We start from the raw sequence: 23,817 nt of genomic DNA on the forward strand, positions 1-23,817 counted from the left end.
CCCTGGAGCTGACTCCTGATGAGATCCAGATGCCCTTCTGCATGTCACCTGAAAGCGACTGACACACCAGGCAATCCAGACAAATCAATGGGCATGAAGATGATGGGAGTTAAAATGGGCAGTGGAGAATGCAATGGTGCACCAGGGGTATCCTGCATGGAGACCCTCGAGTCTGCGTCAGCGGAATGGGCAGCATGGGGTGCCCCTTGCCACTGCTGTGAGATGAAGGGCCTGGCGAAGCATGTGGAGAAGGCTGCCCTGGGGCTCTCCTTAGCCTCCTGACCCAATCAGCTGCTTCTAGTAGAACAGTGCACTGTTCATATCAAGGCTGCTGATGGAGTGATTAGGATCTACAGGTTCCTTGACATTCTAAGTGGAGTAGCCTCCGTGACCTTTCAGAAGTGGCTTGTACTAGAAGATACACAAAGTTGTGAGCATTTGGGCAGAGATCTCAGGGTTGTGTTGTTTCTGAGTAAAATTTCTTAGAAAAAAATTAGGATATCAGAGTTTGCAAAACAGTTACAAACCCTGCAAACAAACAAGCATCCAGGCACTGCTGTAGTGTCCTGCAGGCTCTGCTGCCCGTGGCCACCCATGCAGTGGCTCCCGAGCACCTACCCCAGACTTTCCAAAGCATACACCGGCATTCGTAAAGGACACAGACCCCAGGACACTCCCTGGAAGTGGCATCATCTCCATAGGTAAGCTGCAGGCTTGCAAAGCCCTTCATGAATGACCCCAAAGGCACGCTATAACAAACAGAGAAATGAAATGCTCTAACAAGGTCAAAAAAGGTTAGGCTGTGTCCTAAACCATGATGACCGCGCATTTCGTGTGGCAGATTCTCATGTATTCTATTTCCACTGGGAGAAAATCATACCTAAAATTGAATTAAACCATTCTAGTTCAGATCAGTAACACCAAAATGAGTATGGCACCCTTCAGATTGTAACCCACATCTTTCAGGTTGGTTAATTGTTTATGTGGACCTGAGCATTCTGCATTCCATTAACATGGAGACCAAGTACTGGTGGATTACCAGTTTCCACTTCCAGCTGGGCCAGCCTCCTGGGATGTGAGGTCCCAAATCACTGCTGCCCAAACCACTGGGCCCAGATGCAAGTTGTGTTCCAGCAAGGCAGTCCCTGCCTAAACTCCATGCCTCCTTTTTCCCAGATGTCACATTTTGCCATCACAAAGAAGCCGCCAGTCTTACCTGCCCAGCAAAGAGCCCGCAGACACCAATGATGCACAGGATGTTGAATACCGCTGAGCCCACGATGGTGCCAACTCCCACGTCGCCTTTGGTGATGAAGACCCCTGAAACACAGACCCCACATCAGCCTGGCTGTTGTGGCCCTGTTGCACTCCAAGGTGGGTGTGGGGGACCTCTCATAAGCATTACATTGTTCTCAGAATCTACAGGAAACAGCTGAGGGGTGGAGAGAGCTTTCTAATCCACAGAGGGATCACTGCTGCACAGGAGCGTGGTGGGCTCAGGGGCTGGGACAAGTTCATGAACAGTAAAAGCATCACTTAAATAAAACAACAGCAGATGGGAGGCTGATGCTGTACTCATTGAGGCCCCTGACTTATCATTGCCTGTGAATGGCAGACAATCTTGGTCTGGAGCCATCTGTTCCCAGAGCCCTTTTCCTTCAGACAGTGAAGGGCTGAGATGTCCCTCAGGCTGTCACCTACCTATGACCGATGTGAACAGCTCTGGGGCCGAACTGCCCGCCGCCATGAATGTGGCCCCAGCCACATCTTCACTGAGGTGCAGGCGCTACAGAGGAGCAAAGACAAAGCACAGGTGAGTTGGGATTCCACCTGGGAGGAGAGGTGACCATGACACCCAAGAATCCAAGTCCTGCGAAGCAAAGGCTGGGGCTTCAGTGAGAGCAGGACCGATGGGACCTGGGGCTCGTGCCTAGTACCCCTCAGCCTCCTTCTCCTTCTCACAGAGCCCAGCCACTGCTGTACCTCTGCTGACCCAAAGCTCCTCTCAATGTTCTCCTCAAGGGGCAGGATTGGGGAGGGAACTGCATGTCCTTACGAGCTAAAGCCTCTTTGGAAGATCTAGGGGTCTTCAACCCAATTCCCCCATGGTCTGTGCAGATGACACCGGGAGTGGAGTGGGCCATGGGAGGCCACAGCAGGCGGTAGGTGTGAGGCATGTTGGAGGCATTCACCTCTTTTCTATGGGCAGCATTACCCAGTTCCCTCAGTGTGGCAGATTTTCTGATTTTTAAGAGATGCCGATAATCCAGACTTTTATGCAGAACTTCCTGATTTTTGCAATACTATGATGATCTCAGGCTAAATGAGGCTCGTGATAACCAGTTTGTGAGTCTTTAGGAGGTTATGGAGGCATGTGGGGGTGTGGGTGTGGGAATCACGCTCCTGAAATCCACTCCTCTTCCTTGAGGCAATCTGGAAACCCTGGGATAGGAGAGTGGGAGTGGGGGCTTGAGGCATCAGCCAGGTTACCCTGTTTGTTAAACCAAAAGGTGATTTGGAAGAAGACAAGGCAATTATACATTAGAGGCTGGTTAGCAGGTTTTGCGTTTCTGCATTCAGTCATGACCCAGAAATGCTGCCAGTTGCCACTGAGTAGCCAGTTCCCTCCTGGCAGTCCAGTTAAGAGATGCCAAACTTGAGTGACATCTTCCTCTTTCCAGTGGCACCAACAGCTGCACTTCCTTGCTCAGCCATAGAGGGGCAGTGTGGCCCTGGTGTAGGTCACTGGCCTCCACTGACTGACCCACAGTTGACTGCAGGAGGAGCCCTAATTGAGGATTTTGATCTAGGATCCTGGGTCCCTTCGCTGTCAGCTGGACAGCTAAGCTTCACATGGGATGCTGAGCAGACCCTAAGATGGAGGCGCGGATACCGCAAAGTTACAAGGTGTGGCTGTGAGAGGTCCCCAAGCAGTCCTGTTCCACGGAGCTAAGAGTCTGTGAGCGAGGTAGCCTGACCCACAGCATGCAGCTCCCCGTGTGGTTTGCCAAGACCCGCCAGGAGGTGGGAGCCGTGCGTTGCTGTGGTTCTGTCCTGCTGGGGTGTTAGTTGTGTGTGCAGACCTTGGGTTCACGTCCAGTTCCCCTCGCTCCTTCTGCCAGCCAGTTTGTTTCTTCCTCAGTATCTTCTTACACCCCTCCATCATCCCCCACTCACAGCCCTGGCAACATCTCACAGGACTCTGGTCTTCTTGCCTCTGGACTCCTATCTACCATGACAGAGCCCTCAAAAGCCCTCCCCGGCTCCCTCCAGAGCTTTGAATGATTCCTAAAGCCCAGCCTGGCAGGCAGGGCTCCCCGCATGCTGTGCAGGTCCCTGTTCTCCCTGTCTCGGTTCTGTGGCTCAGACTTTGGTAAGAACCAAATGCGCTACCTCGAAATACTTGGCCACTGACACCTTCCCTCTAAGGGCTGCTCTAATCCTGCCCCTGGCACAAGCCCTTTCCTGATCTCTTCCCAACTCTATCCTTCGCAGCATCAATCTCTCCTTCCCCCACTCTCTCTCTGCACTTCTGCACTTGCTAATTCCCCGCCACTTCCTCCAGCCCCCTGTGGATATTACCCTGGAGCTGCTCTGCAGCTAAGAGCGCTGGGATGGCATGGGACATGCTGTGTGTGAACTAGTCTCTCCCAGCCCCTGGCACAGAGTTTGATCCAGGCAGAGCCAGCTTAGTGCTAATGTCAGAGGGGTAAGGAGTGTTCCAGACCTATTGTCACATCCTCCGCTGCTCAAACGTCCCACTGCTGTCCAGGAAGCCTCCACATGGGTCCCAAATCCTCCCACCCTCCCCATCCAACCTCATCTTCCCTAGAAGATCCTCTGCTTGGCCCAGGGCTGCTGCCTCATGGTCTTTGGGGATGAAAGGTCCGTCCCCTCTCTGAGCTTTGGTTCACGTTACTCCTCTTCTTGGAATGCCTCTCTCCTTTCCTGCCCTCAGTGCAGCCGAGTCTGTCTACCGTGGCCTATAGGACTTCTCTAAACTCTGGAGACCCTCTCTGCATGTCCTGCAATGCTATCTCTTGGCTGTTGAAAATCTAGGGGCTATGATTTCACACAAGGAGAAAGTGAGGTCCAGATAGGGGGAAGGGCTCGCTTGGAGCAGATGCTTTGCAAGCACCAGGGCCGGACCCTGGTTTCAGCTCCTGGATCATCGCCTTTATCTCCTTCTCTTTCTCCCATTTTCTTTTCCTTTTCCCGAACCCCACACTTTTTCTGCGTTGAACTTTCAAGTATTTGAGGCTGAGTGAGAATCTGCCCTGACCTCCAAGCAGTGATTTGTTGAACAGTGTGGATTTCTCTCCTCACTCATCTTTCACAAAAGCTGGAAACAGCATCCTTCTGTTTTTCTGCCCCACTCCCAGTTTTAGTCTACAAGCAACCGTGAAATACACAATATCAAATCACTAAAACGTGATTAGGGAAAGCACAGGCAGTAAACAGAGTCTGGGGTGGAGAAGCCCAGGAGGCCGCTGCCGGTGGACCCATGCCATGATCCTCTCATCCTTGAGAAAGTGTAACTCCAGGGAGAATTGATCCCACGTCTCTTAGAAGATGTAAACATGTCAGGATCTCTAAATATATGTAAACTCTGACCTCAGCCCACCCACTATTCACAGACATAACGTTTCCCCAGCAATTAAGGTTGTTTAAGGCCCATGGAGCCAACATTGTCTTTATAGGAGACAGGCACAGGGCACCCTGTCTTTTTATACGAATCTTGCTTATAAGACCAGACTCCGGGTGGGAGCAGGGAGAGCCCGGGCAAGGGTGGTTGCTCTTCTGTGCCCACTCCTCCGGTATGGCTGGGGTTCGGGGCAGTGCAGCCAGTTCTAACGACACCATGACCTGGTCCAGGCTGGTCTCTGGATAGTGGAGTAGCAAAAAGTCTGAAGACTTGGAACTTAGGCTGATTTGGGCTCAAATAGTGACTCTATCCCTTGACCCAGGGCAAGTTGCTCAACATCGCTAAGCTCTGGTTTCCTTGTTTGTAAAGAGGGGATAATATTAGTCACCTGGCGGAATTCTTGAGATGATTAAAGACAAGTAGACATAGTCACACCACATTGCTTAGCGACTGAACCATATCAGGGATATAGTAAAATAGTACCCACTCATTAAACATTTCTTTCCTTTTCCTTCTTTTATAATTTTTTTGTTAAAAGACTGGCCCCTGGCTGGGCGTGGTGGCTCACACCTGTAATCCTAGCACTTTGGGAGGTCAAGGCGGACAGATTGCCTGAGCTCAGGAGTTCGCGACCTACCTGGGCAACATGGTGAAACCCCGTCTCTACAAAAATACAAAACATTAGCTGGGCATGGTGGTGGGCACCTGTAGTCCCAGCTACTTGGGAAGCTGAGGCAGGAGAATTGCTTGAACCCAGGAGGCAGAGGTTGCAGTGAGCTGAGATAGTGCCACTGCACTCCAGCCTGGGCAACAGAGCAAGAATCCATCTCAAAAGAAAAAAAAGAGTCACCTCTGCCCTCTTTTTCTGCCATTTTCAGGCTCTTCCATTGCCTCCCCCTACAAGGGCGCGGGTATTCACAGGTTCTGTGGATTTCCTCAACTGAGTAGAACACGTGCTGACAAGTGTACTGACATTTCCAGAACGTAATTTTGATATTCATACCAAAAAAGTTGCATGGGAAAGAGAGAGAGAGTTGTTTTGCTCTGCATGAAGAGTAAACAACCGAATGGTGGTATTTCAGAGATCACAAAGGACTCCAGTTACAGGTGAGGAACACCTCCTCCCCTTCAACGTCAGGTGGCCTCACTCCCCGGTGGAATTCCTCAGACAAAGGGCTTCCGCACCTGCCCACTGTGCATTTCAGATGCACCCTCATTTATTCTGTGCCACCATGGAAGGAACCCCTCCTGTGGCCTCTCTAAATATTGTTATTGTGGGACGCTTTTTATTTATTTAAGTATCAAACACTAACTTCCAGGATGCAGAAGAAACTGCTTAGGGTATGTGGTTCTCTATGTTTGTGGTTCCTGGACCACGCAGCATCCTCAGCATTGCCCGAAAACTTATTAGAAATGCAAGTTCTTCCCCTCCCACTCTCCCAAGACCTACTGGGTCAGGTACTTGGGGGAGAGAGAAGGAAAGGGAAGACACAACCAGGTTGGAGAACTATTAGCATAAAGAAACCAAGTTCTGGACAGGAGATGTGTCTGGGGGAGATGACTTCTGGAAAGGAGGATTCTGAATTTATAAATAAATAAATCAATCAAATGGAAAGCTTTCAGATAAAGGAAACTACATTTGCAAACAGACAAAGAGATAAAAGAGGCAAGAGAATGAAAGAGTTCTAGATCTGCTGAATACTTTCTGATGAAAGGGGTTTAACTTGCTGTTCAGCCTGGCATTCACAGTGATGATTTCTGACAGGGACACTTTTCTGATCTCTGTGGCCAATTCTTTCATCTCAGCGCTTCCGCTTGGAGCATTTCTGTACATATACAGAGAGAGGAAGCGTGGCAGAGGTATGCGGTTGGAGGTTTTTAATCCTGTGAGGACCCCACGAATCATCAAAGGAGAGTTATGGAGGCAGAAGGAAACGCAGGAGAGAGAGGTGGAGGAGGTAACAGAAAGGAATAGTGAGTTTAAAAGGAAAAGAAAGCGGGGAAGGAAAATGCAAATAGCACCATCAGTTAGGTCTAAATGGAGTTGGGGAGGTTGGTCCTGTGGGTTTAAGTCTGATTATTGATTGCTGTCATGAAATGCTCAGTGGACTGATGGCACTTTTGTGCTCATATTGCCCATCACTCTCAAACATGCTGATGCCTGGTGTTCCCACCGCAGCTGGCATGCGGGGGCTCCCGAGGACCTTGGTGAGGAGGCGGGAACAGTACAGGGCACAGGTCCTGTCCCCGGTCTGGCTCACACATACTGAGAAATGAGGCACGTACCTCACAGATCTTTTCCAAGGAAGGGACGAAGAAGTCATCACATACAATGGCCAGCGCATAGAACATGTAGATGGCCTGGAAGAGAGGAGATAAAAGGGGTTAAATTTAGAGTGAGGCAGAGTCAGAAAGGTAAGGGTCCAGCCACTGTCTGCTTCGATAATGTCTTCTGTTGTCATGAATTCACCATCTTAAATACCAAATCTTTGCAATGCCCACAACACCGCTCTGTGACCCGGTCCCAGATTCCTCTCTGACGTTATCGTCTGCCACTCTCCTTTTGCCCACCTCCTTTTCCACAAAACATGTCACAGATTCCTGTCTCAGGGCCTTTGCATTTGTTCTTCCCTCTGCCCAGAACACTCTCCCCCCAGACAGCCCACTGGCTCACTCCATCACACCCTTCAGGCTCCTGCTCAAATGGCAGCCTCTCTCCCCCACTCCCACTTCTCTCTATTTCATTTATCTGTTTGGGTTTTCCTGATATATTACATGTTAAATTAATTCATCTATTGTCTGTCTCCTCCACCAGAAGTTCATGAGGATATGTCATATAATTGATTTCATATAATTACTGCCATAACCCTAGCAGTCAGCACAGGGCCTGGTATATAGTCGGTGCTCCATAAAGGTATGTGAAATGAGGGAGTAAATAGACGAACACTTCCAACTGAACCTGCTTACTCACCCGATCCCTGCAGGACAGCTTTGCAAACTTGCTTCTGCATCTTGGTCAGCTATGACCAGGGTATCCCCTGGAATTCTACCTTCTGTCCAGAAATTGCCTCTCCACTGTGTCCAACCCCATGTTTCTTCTCTAATAAAATCTTACTAGGATTCCAGTGTCGATTGACTGCTCAGCATCCTTCTCCCACTCTTTCCTAAGGAGACCCCAGTTTTGTCCAAATACCCACCATGCCCCATGTGGAAGGTGACCCTATCCTTTTCTCTAGGAGTGGATGCTGATTGGCCAGTCGGGATGTAGAATTCCTTAGCTGTGGCTATTGGTTCAGAGGTGAGCACGTGAGCTAGGCTGGCCCAATTAGGGAGCAAGAAGGGCTTTTAGTCCTTGCCAAAGGGAGCCATTTCTCACCCTCTATTTCTGGTAATGGACAAGGAAGCTGTGAGCCCTTATTGCCATTGGCATCACATTGAAGGAATCTGACTTGAGAGGAAGTTGACCCTGAGTCAGAAAAAAACTAAGCCCTTGATAACATCACCGAGTCCTGGGTCAAGTGCCCACCCCACCTCTTGACTTCATAACATACTATGAGCATTGTTGAGGTCAGTTTGATTTAGAATGTCTCAGTTACTCGCTTCTCAAAGCATCTAATAGGTGTGGTTCAAGTTCCAGCGTCCTCAGCAGTGACATTGCTTTCATTTACTGACCTCCCACTATCTTTTCCTTTTGAGAAGTGCTCCTCAGGATGGGAGTCCTACATCCCTTCCTCCTCACACAGGGCACAGACACATGACCCAGGATAGCTGTAGGACACCTATGCCCTGTCACACAGTGGAGAATCGGCGATAGGTCTGTAAGGGGCCAAGCAGAGATAAATGGAGGAGCTGAGGGAGAGACACCCTCTTTTTTAATTTTTTTTATTATTTATTTATTTATTTATTTATTATATTGCATTTTAGGTTTTGGGGTACATGTGAAAAACATGCAAGGTTGTTGCATAGGTGCATACATGGCAGTGTGATTTGCTGCCTTCCTCCCCTTCACCTACATGTGGCATTTCTCCCCATGCTATCTCTCCCCAACTCCCCACCCCCCACTGTCCCCCCAACTCCCCCCAACAGACCCCAGTGTATAGTGCTCCTCTCCCTGTGTCCATGTGTTCCCATTGTTCAATACCCGTCTATGAGTGAGAACATGCGATGTTTGATTTTGTGTTCTTGTGTCAGTTGGCTGAGAATTATGGTTTCCAGGTTTATCCATGTCCCTACAAAGGACGTGAACTCATCGTTTTTGATGGCTGCATAATATTCCATGGTGTATATGTGCCACATTTTTCCTGTCCAGTCTATCATCGATGGTCATTTGGGTTGGTTCCAGGTCTTTGCTATTGTAAACTGGGGACACCCTCTTTTTATGAATATAAACATACCCCACATCTGGAGTTGCTAGAGGTAGCTGTCACATAGAGAAAGCTTGCCTGTGAAGAATGTTGCTCCCACACTGAGAAGCCGATCCAAGAGATGGGACAGGCATGTGCACACAAACACACGCATACCCACATAAACATGCATGCATGTGCACACACACATGCACACACACACAGAGGTCCCAATGACACCATGTGACTGGCCCCAGCTCCAGTCTAAAATCAAAGTAGACTTTCCAATTTCATGAGCCAATAATAGGTCTTTTACACTTAAGCAGTTTTAAATTTCTGTCACTTGCAACTGTCCTTCATGAAGCCTTCTGTGGTAGCCCAAGCATGAAATGATCTCTCCTGCCTTTGACTCTCTGCATTTGCACTAATGTAGCCCCGGGGTCCCTGCTTTGTATGAGCTGGTTTGCTTTTCACATATACATTTTGTCTCTTCCATGAGATCATAAGAGTCTAAAGTGTACCTTAACGCTAGATCCTGTAGCAATATCAGATGAATGCACAAAGCCATATGCATTAGTATTTTCATTCCAAAATTTCTGACTATAATAAGTTATCAAACCTAACAAAATATACCTTGGGGAACGGGTTATATAAACTATAGTTTATCACTCAATAAGATGCCCTTAAAAGGGATTGTGTAAATCCAATACGAAGTGACAAGGAAAGGCATTCACAATACATTGCTAAATGAAAACCAGCATTACAATATCTTTTTTACTAAATAATCTATGTATATGTGTATATACACACATTATATATTTGCATATAAGAGTTTGTAAGGCCATTAATCAAAATAGTAGCTATATTTCTCTCTCAGTTGGTGTGACTCTATCTGCATTTTATAATCCCTATCTATATTTTGTAACATTTTCACTCTGAATTAGTATTTCTTGTGTAACTTTTGTAGGTGATGGGAGTTTTAGAGGTAAGAACTCTGTTTTATACTTCTCTAATCTCTGAGGGGCCTGGGATGCCTGGCATGGAGAAAAATCTCAAAAATAACTCATTAATTGATCTATTCATAATCTTCACAAAATTATTTGCCGATGGGCTTTAAAAAACGTCAGTTAAAAATAATTCTTGCTGTATTTTGTAGCCTGGGAATAAATCAGAAAATACATTCCCAAATTGCAGTGGAATCAAACCCTTTTTTGCTGTATGTCTTGGCTGATCCAGTGATATGCAGATTTTAAGATTAGCTTTGAAAGGACACTCACATCGGTAATTGGGATGCAGAATTGCACATCTGCAGATTAATCAAGATCTAAATAAGCTGTCCATAGCTGACATATTCAACTCACTGAAACAGCCAACACTGCCTAGAAGTCCATAAACCATCTCACCAAGAATGCGTTCTGATAGTATGTATTGATCTGGTTTGTGGCAAGAAACTCTGTCTAATACACAGATAATATCCATGCTTGGAGGGGATGAGAAATGAGATCTGCCAAGGACTTGGGACCTTCGAGGGTGATGCGTATCGAAAGTTGTGTTAGTTCTCATGAGCTGGGCAGCATGAGGTTGGGATGCTCACTATTAACCAGATGCCCTTTGACACCGCACCTCTGGGCAGCCAGAGAGGCCTGCAAGGCGATGAGCCCTTGCCAGCTGCAGAGCCCTTCCTGGCACCTGAGGGCGGGCCTGCCACTCTGGGTACAAAACAGTCTGCTCTAACTCTCCCTCCTGTTACCCACTGGAAGACAGGTTCCTGCAGCACAATCAAAGAGAGCAAAGGAACAAAACAAAGGGTTCAAAGTCAAATTTTAAGATGCAGAAAACCTATTGGGAGTGTGACGTTGATGGTACTATCAATACAACTGGCGCAAATATTTTTAAAAGAGTTAGTAAGGCATTTTTAGATTACTTTGACCATTCTTATATTTTCAAAGGATATATTAATATCATTGATGATAGTAATAATAATCGCATTTGCCATCGTGTGTTGAGCTAGGAATTCCAGGCATGCTCCAGGTATGTTACCTGGACCTTCTCAGTTCTTCCAAATCTTGTATGAGACAGGGAGTTACTGACCCATTTCCCAGACAACTCAGAGAGTGTGGGAACTTGCCCAAGTGCACATGGCTAGCAGATGGCAGGGCTTAAATTTGACCCCAGGACTCCCTCCAAGCCTTCCCATGGAGCCCAGCTATCTCCCTGTATAAAGATCATTTCTGGTTCCCCACCCCATCTCCACTTTTTCTGATTTTCAGCTCATCTACTAGTCAGCTGCCTTCTCCAACTGCAGACAGGGAGGGATGTTTTTAGAATCCCATCCATCCACTTTTTGAGGCTGCCTGTCAGAGCCACTGAAGTTCTTTATTAATATTATTATTTCGACAAGGTGCACTACAAAACATGAGACAGATTTGAACTCCCAAAAATGCATGGGCTGGCCCAACATGCTGAAGCAGCCCGAGTACACTGAAACTCACCCTGGAATCAAGCCCGTGGCTTGGCTACAGCAGCCAGTACAAGTGAATGTGGGGCGCCTTCTGGAAATGATGAACGATGGGCATCTAAAGAAGATGGGGGTCTTTTGGAATTTCAGCTTTAGTCTCATGACCACAAGGCTTCTCTTCTCAGGCAGACCCTCGGAATGGGAATTTTTGCTTTGGTATTGATGGTGTGTAGCCTAGACCATGAGCCGTGTTTTATGTTTGTGTCTCTGGCCTCCCTTTTTTTTATGTTCATGTATCTGGCCTCCCTTCTACTGAGGGCAGCAGCTGTGTTCTCACATATTAACATCCACCCACCCAAGCATGGGCTCTCTCTATATGAAGTGATGGATCCCAAGGAGGGTGTTCATGGAGTAGCTGTTGTTGCCTTTGTTGTTGTTGTTGTTGTTGGTTTGTGTGTTTTTTGAGACAGGGTCTCGCTCTGTCACCCAGGCTGGAGGTGCAGTGGTGCACTGCACTCATGGCTCACTGCAGCCTTGATCCACTGGACTCAAGCAATCTTCCTACTCCAGCCGCTTGAGTAGCTGGAACTACAGGTGCGTGCCACCATGCTCAACTTTTTTTTTTGTTTTTTTTTTTTTTTTAGAGACAGAGTTTCACCATGTTGCCCAGGTTGGTCTTGAACTCCTGAGTTCAAGTAATCCACCCACTTGGGCCTCCCAAAGTGCTGGGATTGCAGGTGTGAGCCACCACACCTGGCCTGGTGTAATCTAGCAAGGGAAATGCCCCAGTAGCAAGGGCAGGACACAAGCAGCTGCTAAAAGCAACACAGCCTGGAGCCTTGGAGGAAGCCCAGGGCGCAGGTGTGGGATCTTCCATCAGGTCGTAGACTTGACACTTCCAAGCTCTGTGACTTTGTGTGACTCTTCTCACCTTGCTTAACTTTCAACATGAGCCTTGTCACAGCATGCTGTCTAGTGCTTACAAGACTGGTAAGAAGTAAATGAGAAGCAAAGAGCAAAGGGGAGTAGATATAGCACAGCCCCTCATGCACTGCCATTGTTATGGTAACAATATGATGCTATGAGAACCTGCCCAAGCTAGCCTGCTGGAGGAAAAGAGACTTGCAGGGTAGAGACAGGTCACCTCAGTCGTCCCAGCTAGGGCTGTCAGAGATCAGCTAACCCAAGACATACATAAGGGAGCCCAGCTGAGACAGGCCCAGCCCAGCCCAAGTTCCATAGTTCAGCTGAACCCAAAAAACCCATGAGCCAATGAATTGCTGATTGTATGTCACTGAAGTTGTGAAGCCATTTGTTACACAGCATTATTGTGGCAATCAGTATGGTGATAGTGTCCTTTGATGTACAGGTAACAGATACAGCCTGTATAATAAAAAGAGCCACAGTGGAAAAAAAAAATGAGTAACTTCCAAGAAGCAGACTTGAAAAATTCCTAAGAGACAAAATGACAAAGTGGAACTTCTGGGATAGCTCCTTTCAGCTGAAATAATATTTATATGTTTAAAGCCTACACTATTCAGAGGCCACCAAGGAAAATGATTCTGTTCTGAGGCAGGCATGCCTTAAGATTTGAAGGGTTATTTATTTATTAATTCAACAACAATGTGCGGAACACCAACTCAAAGCCAGATGCACTGCTTGGTGGGAAGCGTCTAAGACTTAGTAAGTTACTGTCCTTGAACAAAGAAGAATGGCCTGAGGTCCAGTTGGAAGTACCCAAGGTAAGAGGATCACCTTAACTCAGTGTGACGATCTTAAGATGGAGTTCTGTAATGTGGCAGACACTGTTGGTGGCCTATTCATTAGTCATTAAACCTTTTATTTTGCAAACACAACTTCAGTGTTGTTCTGAGTAAGAATTCTGGCCTTCTTGGATCTACTCATGGCCATGTGACACAGTTTTGGCCAATGAGAAGAAAGCACAGATCCAGCTAAAGTCACCCTGTCTTCTGGCCTGCAAATTGGATGCGATGTCTGGAATGACAGCAGCCATTTATGACTATGAGATAAAAAACCTGAGGATGCACCCCAACATGCTGGGGCCAGCAGGTGTCATCTGGACTAATGCCTGAAATCAGCTCCTTCTGTGTTTCTAACTATACGAGAAAAGGACTTTCTTACTTGTGTCACTCACTGTTAGCCACGGGATCTGTTCTGCAAGCCATGTGCTTCCCTAACTGATGTGGACCACGGAAGATATTATGGTGGGTAGAGGTGGTGCAAATTGAGAAGACAGAGGAATTGGCTATTGACCCAGGAGTCTGAGAAATAAATACTCTCTCATCAGGTAATTTCAAAGGTTGATGGAGACTAATAAAACTAAAGAACTTTGGCTACAGTGGTTAAACCGAATAACACCTGAGATAACAGGAAATCATCACGACCCGTGACTTATAGAGGTGAGCATGCTCTAGCTGGAATGTCGATCTACATAAGGGCTTCTGAACGCTGAGGGCAAATGTATTTGAACGGCAGGACTTTAACCCTGCTGTTTCATGCGGCATCGACAGTCAGCAGTTCTCATAGGCAATTTCTTTTTACTACATCATCTGCACGCCTGTCTCTCTGTCTTTAATTTCAGTGAAGGTGTTCTGGAGAAGCAATTCTTAGGGAAGCTCTACAGAACTGTGGCCTTGGTGGAAACTGTCCTAAATCTTTAGTCTCCCAGGGAGCACGGCAGGAATAATAATAATAATGATAATAAAATACTCCTTTTTCTCCTCTTTTTCATAGTTTCAAGTGATCACATATAATTAAGCTTGGAATAGAAAAGTTATTTTTTTAAAAAATCATTTCCCTCTACTATTACAGGCTCTGTATCTAACAGCCCCATGAGGCCAAGGTGGAACTGACCATGGGTCTGCTGTAGGGTGCTGCTGCCAGTGTGAATATCGTTGTTCTGGAACCGTTCATTGATTCTACTGACTAGAGAGAAATGCTCAGTCTCGCAGTTCAGGTTCCGAACAAGAAGATTTGGGGTGGGGCTTTGTAGGGAAGAGGAATGTAGCAGAAGGCTGCTGGCTCCCCTTCCCTTTACCATGTTCTTCAGGCCTTGTTAATTTAGAGAGCTACGTTGACTTTCAAACACCAGAATCTGCCTCAATTTGTTTGAAGACTTCTGATTTAACCACACGATGAAGTCAAGAAATGCTTCAAAATTAACATCCATGGGAGCCCTCAACTGATGAGAGCTGGCGTATCAGTTAACCCAGAGTGGGCTACCTCTACGTTGTCTCTAGTTTCCCAGCTGAATTAAGCTTCAGGTGCCCAGAATACTGTGTTGCACCGCTGGCTTGGTTATGCACCTGCTCTTTTTTCTTTTTTTGGAGATGGGGTCGAGCTCTGTTGCTCAGGCTGGAGTGCAGTGGCATGATCATAACTCGCTGTATCCTTAAACTCGTGGGCTCAAGGCATCCTCCCACTTCAGCCTCCTGTGTAGCTGGGGCTACAGGGATGCCATTGTGCCTTGCTAATTTTTTTTTTAACAAAACCTTTTATTGAGGGAATCCTCCTCATGTTGCCCAGGCTAGTCTTGGACTTCTGGGCTTAAGCGATCCCTTCCCTCAGCCTTCTGAGTTGCTGGGATTACAGGCCTGAGTTGCTGCACCTGGCACAGGTCACGAACCTTGTATTAGCAACTTTCACTTTCCTGTCTCACTTCTTACTCTCCTACTGATGTTTTCTTCCTCTTTTCCAATATCACTTTCATTTAAATCCTTGTCTCAGGGTCTGCTTCTGAGAGAGCCCACATTAAAACAAGAGGAAAGTGAGTTAAAAAAGACTGTGAAAGGAATGAAATACAATTTGAAATCAAAATGGGCCACTCCCAGAAACAACTGCCTTCCTAAGGTGTATGGGACCTTCTCCTAAGTCCCACCCTATGATTGTTTCAGTCATTCGGCGTTGGGAAGGTCTTTGGGAACCATTACCAGCTGAAATGGTTACCTTGCAGCGACTCAAATTCAAAGGGAAATGAGCATATGTGAATGTACCTGAATGATTAACATAAATCCTTCAATTATTTTACTTTAAAGGAGTTTAAAGGTGCCCAGATGTGTCCTTGGCCATTTAGTGTTCTTAAAGGTCACCATACTGGGGTCCCTGTTTTGGAGCCTTGGGAATGAGAGATTTGCCATCTCTGGAGAAATGTTGCATCAGGAAAAGAACCTTTCAGTTTCCCCTCTTTGTTCTCCTTCTTTCTTTCCTCTAGCTCCCTCTTCCTCATTGACGATGCCTTTTTCACAGTGTCCAATTGCTGAGATATTGACTCCTGTGTTACTAAGGAAGTCATTTATTTCTTTTGGTTGTCAGTTTCTTGGGTGACCATTGCTGCTTCCCCTCAAAATCCACTGAAGGAAGGCTCTTGGAACATGGTTTGTGCAGCTGGGCTGATGCTGATGTGCTCCCTATAGGGATTTACTGTGAGCTTGGCACATACCTTCTCCATTTACCTTCCCACCAGCAGCAGGGGACAATGGGCCTCATCCAGCCTCACAGGTGGGAACCTGGGGCACACACAAGTCCAGCAGCTCAGGCCACATGACTAGTAAGTGGCAGAGGCAGGATTTGAACCCAGGTGACTCACTGGATTCAAATCCTGACCAGCACACCACACCACAGACATTCCAGGAAGAGGAGAGCCTGCTTTCTATTTGAGGAACGTTGCAGCTGTAATCTCCACCAGGCCTCAAATTCCCTTCTATGGAGGCCTCTGTTAAGACTGAGGCTCTTACCCTGGGGTCCATAAGCCCCTCAACCTTCTAGAGAGCACTCAGAAAGAATCTGTGAATTTGCTAATTTGGATGGGGACAAATTACATCTTTGTCCTCACTAACCTCTAATCGGAATTCAGCACTTCCTTCCACTATGAATGCAGGCAATATGCCACAGTAATACTGGCAAGACCTGGGAATATGTCCCCAGCAGAAATAGCAGATCTCTCATATCACATTACTGGTGTTGCAGAGACCTCAAAGTATCATTTGGGTTCATCACTACTTCAAAAATAAGTAGCTATGAGGTTTAATGCTAGACCTTCTATCCAATGCATTAACAAAGTATCCTATGCTACTATATCACTTCATGTGTCCAAGAGTCACCAGAAGATCCAGATAAAATGGAAATCCCTAGCATCACTCCAGAAGATCTATTTAGCAGTCTGGGTTGGAACCCAGGAACCTCAATTTCTAACCAGCACCAGGTGGTGCATGGGAATACACTGGGGGACATCCTTGTACATTTCCTGGTCTGTTTCCATAAAACCCCTTGAGAAGGGGGTCAGTGACATGGCTTGGCTCTGTGTCCCCACCCAAATCTCATGTTGAAGTGTGATCCTGAGTGCTGGAGCAGGGACCTGGTGGGAGGTGATTGAATCTCCCTTGCTGTTCTTCTGATAGAGTTCTCCCAATATCTGCTTGTTTAAGTGTGTAGCACCTCCCCCTGCTTTCTCTCCTGCTGGCCATGTGAAGATGTGCCTGCTTCCCCTTCACCTTCTGCCATGATTATAAGTTTCCTGAGGTCTCCCCTGAAGCAGAAGCCTGTACAAACCACAGAACTGTGAGCCAATTAAATCTCCTTTCTTTATAAATTGCCCAGTCACAGGTAGGTCTTTACAGCAGTTCACAGGTAGGTCTTTATAGCAGTGTGAGAACAGACAAATACATCCAGAATAGTGGGGAGGTCTAGTGTACCTGTAGGGTGTGGGCAGAAAGCAGCAGCCAACTCAAAAGAATTTGACCAAAGAGAACTCTTTTCTAACTAAAGAGAATGTAATGAAGGGCTTATTTGCAGCCGTGCAGTCAGGGTTAGGGGAATCAGCAAAGATGGTGGAGACCCCCAGAGCCTAGCAACAACGGGAACCTTTGACCTGAAGGTGAAAGAGGACATGGGGTTGCTGCAGCCTGGTGAGTGTAGGGAAAGGGGTTAATAGCACTTAGATTATCACAGGAGTGGAGTGAAACAGCTGCTGCCAGACTCTGGAGAGCCAGGAGGGAACAAAAAAGAAGTGCTCTGGCCTCTCACTCTTTCCGCCTTCCCCGCTTGTGTCACAGTTTCCCATCAGTTGAAGTGAAAGCCAGAGGTGTGGGAGCCCTGAGGATAAGGTCCTTAGAGGCTGGTCTCCTTGTCCAGGGCAGGGCAGATAAGAATGATGAATGGGAGAGGGGCTGGAGCAAGAACAACCACACAGGAAGCTTGGGAAGGGATGGAAAGGAGACAGGAGGCACAGGTGGGAGAGGAGGGCCACAGGAGTGGAAGGAACAGGTCCTTAAGTCTAACTCAGCATAAAGATGTCAGGCCTTTATCACTTCCTTGCCCTCACTGCTGATTTACTAAGGCTCTCAGTAAGTACATAGACGGTGAAATCATGGTACAGAACAAATACATGCAAAGCATCAGGACACAGGAACATAAAAATACAAGTAGTGCGTCAAGAGCAGGAAGCAGAAGAACACCGACATGGTATCTTGCACTTTACATCCCCTGTGGATTTGTGCCGCCCAGAAATGCTGGGGGCTGGCCAGGGAAGGGCAGGCCCTTTATGGCTGGACAGGGCTGACCTCCCGCAGGGGTTCCCCGATCCCCCTTTTCTTGGGTTCCCGAGCTGCATTGCTTCCTGGAGTTTGCGAACCATGTTCATTTCTAAGTCAGCCTATTTATTGGTATTCTTAAATAAGATACAGGAAAGCAAACTTGGTTGGGGAATGGGAAGGGCCAATATCTCTGGGAGGGGCTGGGTCTTAAAAAAGCCTCTCTGTATCTATTTCTCCCTCTATTTCAGTCACTGTTCATATATACATAGTATATATTGTATGTATCAACATATACAAATATTGTATATATTTCCACATATCTATTAGTTTGGATTAAATGTTTTAAAGTATTCTTATAGTGGTAAAATAGGCATAACATAATTTACCATTTAATAATTTTTAAATGTACAGTTCAGTGTGCATTCATACCATGAAACCATCATCGCCATCCATCTTCAGAGCTTTTTGCATTTTCCCAAATTGAAACTCTTTCCTTATTAAACAATAACTCCCCATTTACCCTTCTCCTTAGTCTCTGGTAACCATCATTCTCCTTTCTATGAATTTGACTGTGTTAGGTACTTCGTACAAGTAAAATCATATGATATTTGCTCTTTGGGGACAGGCTTATTTCACTTAACATAATATATTCAAGGTTCATCCCTGTTGTGGTATGTGTTAGAATTTCCCTCCTTTTTAAGGCTGAATAATATTCTATTTTATGTCTATACCAAATTCGCTTATCCATTTATCTGTCTATGGATGATCTGTTTCCACCTTTTAGCTGTTGTGAATGATGCAATATTCTTTGAGTCCTTGATTTCAATTCTTTCGGGTATAAACCCAGAAATGGAATTGCTTAATCATGTGTAATTCTGTTTTTAATTATTTGAGAAATTGCCATACTATTTTCCACAGCAGCTGCACCATTTTACATTCCTAACTATAGTGTAAATGGGTTCCAATTTCTCCGCATTCCTGCCAACACCAGTTATTTTCTGATATTTTGATAGTAGTCATCCTAATGGGTGTAAAGTGGTATCTCATTTTGGTTTTCATTTGCATTTCCCTAATGATTAGTGATGTTGAGCATCTTTTTATGTGTTTATTGGCTATTTATATATATCTTTTTTGCAGAAGGGTCTATTCAAGTCCTTTGCCCATTTTGAAATCGAATTATTTGTTTTTTGGTTGTTGACTTGTAAGGGGTCTTAATATATTCTGGATATTAACCCCTTATCAGAGATACGATTTGCAAATATTTTTTCCCATTCTGTGAGTTGCCCTTTCACTCTGTTAACTGTGTCCTTTAATAAACAAATGTTTTAATTTTTGATGTATTCCAATGTATTTTTTCAGCCATTCTAATGCAGGTGTGATGGTCCATATACCTATTTTTCTGCTGCAAAGAGAAGATGATTGAGACATAGTTTTGGATTTGGTTAAAAAGTTTATTTTTTTCTTTTCAATTGTCAGGTTTCGGAGATAGATATGCAGGTTTGTTACATGGGTAAATTGCATGTTATGGGAGTTTGGTGTATAGACCATTTAGTCACCAAGATAATAAGCATAGTACCTGATAGGTAGTTTTTCGGTCTTCATCTTCCTCCCACCCCCTACTCTCAAGTAGGCCCCAGTATCTGTTGTTCCCTGTTTTGTGTCCATGTGTACTCAATGTTTACCTCCCGCTTACAAGTGAGAATATGCAGTATTTGGCTTTCTGTTCATTTTTTTGCTCCAGCTCCATCCATATTGCTGCAAAGGACATAACCCTCATTCTTTTTATGGCTGTATAGAATTCCATTGTGTATGCATACCACATTAAAAAAAACCCTGTCTACTGTTGATGAGCAATTAATTTGGTTCCATGTCTTTGCTTTTGTGAATAGTGGTGCCTGCAATGTCTTTATGGTAGGACAATTTATATTCTTTTGGATGACTTATAAAATATTCTATATTTATATGCTGGGTATATACCCAGTAATAGGATTGCTAGGGCCAATGGTAAGTTCTGTTTTAAGTTCTTGAGAAACCTCCAAATGGCTTTCCACAGTGGCTGAACTAATTTACATTCCCAGCAGCAATGTATAAGCATTCTCTTTTCTCCTCAACCTTGTCAGTAACTATTATTTTTTGACTTTTTAATAATAGCCATTCTATCTGGTATGAGATGGTATCTAATTGTGGTTTTAATTTGCATTTCTCTAATAATTAGTGATGTTGAGCATTTTTCATGTGCTTGTTGGCTGTGTTTTTATGTCTTTAAAAAAGTTCATTTTTGAAAAAGTGAAATCCCCTCTCACTGCCATCCCCCTGAAGCCCTGCTGCCAAGTATGATGGAGAAGCAGAGCTGTTTCCTGGTTTTCCTGGTAACCCTCCCCTGGCAAGCACACACACACTCTGTGAAGCGTGGTTCTAGAGGAAGATACCTTCCTGGTTTGAGTCCATTAATTCTTTTCCAAGGAAGGTCCTCTTTTGTAGAATAAGGAATGTTAATTCCTCCTGCATCTGTATGGGTTTCCTTCTTTTTCAAAGTATTATTACCCAGCAGAAGTCTTCATTTGATGTGCACAAGAACAGGCATCGATGATGAAGTTCTTTATCCCCATTCTGTAGTTGAGGGAAAGAATGACGGGCACAGGGTGGAGGCAGTGAGCAATGAGCAGTTTGGGAGTCCCTGGTGTTGTCAGAGGCTGCTGCCTGGGCCATGACCTCAACTGTCCACAGGAAACGGCAGGGTATGAGAATGTAGAAATGAATGAGGTAGGGCCCACTGCTCACTGAACAGTGGAGGCCCATCTTTGACTCAATTGTTCCAAGAGAATATGAACTTGGTGTGGTCAAAGCTTCTGATTCTTCAAGAAAAGCTGCAAAGCTAGGCTTCTAGATACAATCTCTTGATTTTGAGTAGTGGACACTAAGTAGCCACTCTGATCTCAGCTTCTTCTCCCTTGCTACTGCCTCTGTGCCAGGCCCACTGGCCTCCTGACTGTTGCTTGAATGATCTTGGGACAGTTTAGTTCACTTCTGTATCCTTAGTTACAGAACAGTACCTGGCACTCTTTTTGGAATTTGAATGAATAAATGAATGAATGAATGAATGAGCTCTTTCAATGGGCCAAGCCCTGGGCTCAGTGCTTGATATGCATGAGCTCATTTCACTTTCCCAATAACCAACATACAGAAGAGTGGCCTACTGAATCTCTGATGCACAGATGAGTAAACTGACGTTTGGAGGAAATAAGAAAGATACCTGATTTACAGAGTCAGCATTCATCCAAATTTAGTGCCGCATGACTTCAAAGCCCCTGATCTGAATCACACAGCCTCCACTCTCAGCAGACTCCAGGCAATGAAGATGTAGAATTCCCTACCTGTCTGGTCACCATCCCATTCATTCATTTAAAGGTGCCATTTAGTGTGAGAGGGAAATTGGCATTCAAGTGATAGGAATCAATACAAGGAAAAAGGCTTGTGTTGGGTTGCTCGGAAGGAGACCCTCAGATAAGAATCCATAAACAATAGGGGACCAACAAGGTAGTGGCAAAAGCGAGACAAGGGAGAAGCAGTGGCCAGTGAGGGATGTGATGCCAGGTGACACCTCAGCCTTAGCCTCACCCTGTACAGAATGTGGATTGCACCACAGAATTTGTCTTACCTGGAGGCAAAGGAGCTGGGCTTTCCTACTACTATACCAATCAGTCATTGGCTATTGACTGCCCCAGAGAATGCAAATTCCCAGGTGCTTCCCACTCTCAGTGCATCCTGGTGAAGTGGCTCCAGTAGCCTAAGGTAGTTCATGGAAGGTTGCAGGGGTGAAGCATTAGTAGCAAAGCACACAGAGCTCCTGGATAGGCACACAAACAAGGAAAGGGAATTCATGTGGATCTGATGGAGCCCCCACATGTCTGCTACATAAGTAAGTGGAGCCTTTGAAATTAAAGCTAAATCTAGAGTTACTCACTAGATTCCACATAAGCACAGAGGAGGGACACCTAACTTAGGTTTTAGAGAGTGAGAGGATGGAGGCCGGGTGTGGCGGCACATGACTGTAATCCCAGTGGATCACCTGAGGTCAGGAGTTCGAGTTCAAGACTAGCTTGGCCAACAGGGTGAAACCCCGTCTCTACTAAAACAAAAAAATTAGCCAGGTGTGATGGCACATGCCTATAATTCCAGCTACTCAAAAGGCTGAAGCAGGATAATTGATTGAACCTGGGAGGCAAAAGTTGCAATGAGCTGAGAGTGAGAGGATAATATAGTAGGATTATCTGGAAGAGCTGATACTTACATAACAACTGAGAAGATGAACAGGCATTAGCCAAGCAAAGTAGGAAGGAAGGAAGTGGCAAGGGAACAGAATGGGTAAAAGCATGGTGTCAAAAATTCATGTGGTTTACCTTGAAAACTACAAACTATTCACAGTTCCTAGTGTGTAGATTGTGAGTGAGGGAACAGAAACAGATGAGACTGGAGGAACAGGTCAAGTTCCATCTGGGAAGGATCACGCTATTTGGATGCATAAGGTCTGTCTGTCTTGAACAGGCATCATTGCTACTCCACTAGATGAACCTTATGCGATGGTGATAATGAATGAGGTTTTGATCGTAGTGGTGATGAAGATGGTGATGATAGTGATTGTGACGTGATGATGGTGGGGACAATGATGATGATGATGGTGATGGTGATGAGAAGGAGATGGTGGTGACGATGACAAAGATGCTGGTGATGATGGTGTGACTGTTTGTGTGACTCCAGTCTAAGCCAGAAGCCACGGCTCTAATCCTGATTGCTTTTAGCAACACAAGAGGAGGCTCAGAATGCCCGTGACCTCTACTGGTTCATCGGATTTTTTCTTCCCTTTCATCCTCTCCCATTTCTCCATGATACTCCCTCCCCACTGCTTTTCTAAACCCCAGTGGCATATTCTGTAAGAGTTCTGCTAATCCCAGGAAAAGACCGGCTGGCTAGAGGTCCCGTTTGCCGACACTGGGTTCCTCCTCTTCAGGCTTACTTGAGAAGTGAGGACGATGACTTCTATCTAGGTATGTACTGTAAATATTAGATTACTTAAATCTTTTAGAGGCCTTTGCAGTTTCAAAATTCATTCAACTGTCCACAAGATAATAGAACTCTTCACTTCAAGGTTGGTGAAAAACCTACTTCTTGCCTAAAGGTTCTTATTAGTAACATAAGCCTTTCTGAGGGTTATCACAATAAGGTAGGAATTTTCATGCCAGACTTAGAGGTACGGTTATTGTCCAGCATTGTGCTTTTGAAAGATACAAGACGGGTTAAAGTTATCAAGATGTTTGCATTCTTGCCTTTCTGTCACTTTCTTGTTCCCTCTGCAAGCACAGACTTGGGAGCTGAGGGACGCTGCTGCTACCAGTTAACATCAGACAGTGGAACTGGGCCAACCAAGGACGAGCAACCAGGACTTCCAAAACACAACAGGGCTCAGACATGGCACCCCAGCAGGCTCGTGATCTGGCGCCTCTTCAAGCCCGTGTTCTTTAAATATTTACTCAACATTTATTCTGTGGAGGAGGGAGGAGGAAACTAATCTTCTATTAATAAAAATGTGTATAGAAATAAAGCCTCTTACTAATTCATTTACCGTGGCCCAAGCATAGTCAATATTCTGAAAACAAGTCTGCAAAATGTCTCCCATTTTCTTTTCACCGTTATTCTCTCTCAAATTTCTTTTGCATTTTTCTCAAGCAGGCCACTTCTTGTGGGTAAATTCAAAGTTTTAATATTTACAATTTAGATAGTGAACACGTTTTATTTAACATGGGTAGCTACTATACACTGTTC

General features: G+C 45.6%; 1 protein-coding gene across 2 annotated transcripts in view; it reads right to left on the reverse strand.

The window, feature by feature from the left end:
• The window catches only part of SLC24A3 (solute carrier family 24 member 3), a 508,872-nt gene that overhangs the window by 136,060 nt on the left and 348,995 nt on the right, over positions 1-23,817 (reverse strand). For both annotated transcript variants that reach the window (XM_064375974.1, XM_064375943.1), the window contains exons 4-6: positions 6,932-7,006; positions 1,702-1,786; positions 1,217-1,320 (exon numbers count right to left, since the gene is read on the reverse strand). In XM_064375974.1, the coding sequence (XP_064232044.1) occupies positions 1,217-1,320; positions 1,702-1,786; positions 6,932-7,006 (264 nt within the window). The remainder of the gene's footprint in view (positions 1-1,216; positions 1,321-1,701; positions 1,787-6,931; positions 7,007-23,817) is intronic.

Source organism: Aotus nancymaae, unplaced genomic scaffold, assembly GCF_030222135.1.
Source record: "Aotus nancymaae isolate 86718 unplaced genomic scaffold, 86718_ANA_hifiasm-v0.15.2.pri h1tg000001l, whole genome shotgun sequence".
Taxonomy (NCBI): Eukaryota; Metazoa; Chordata; class Mammalia; order Primates; family Aotidae; genus Aotus; species Aotus nancymaae.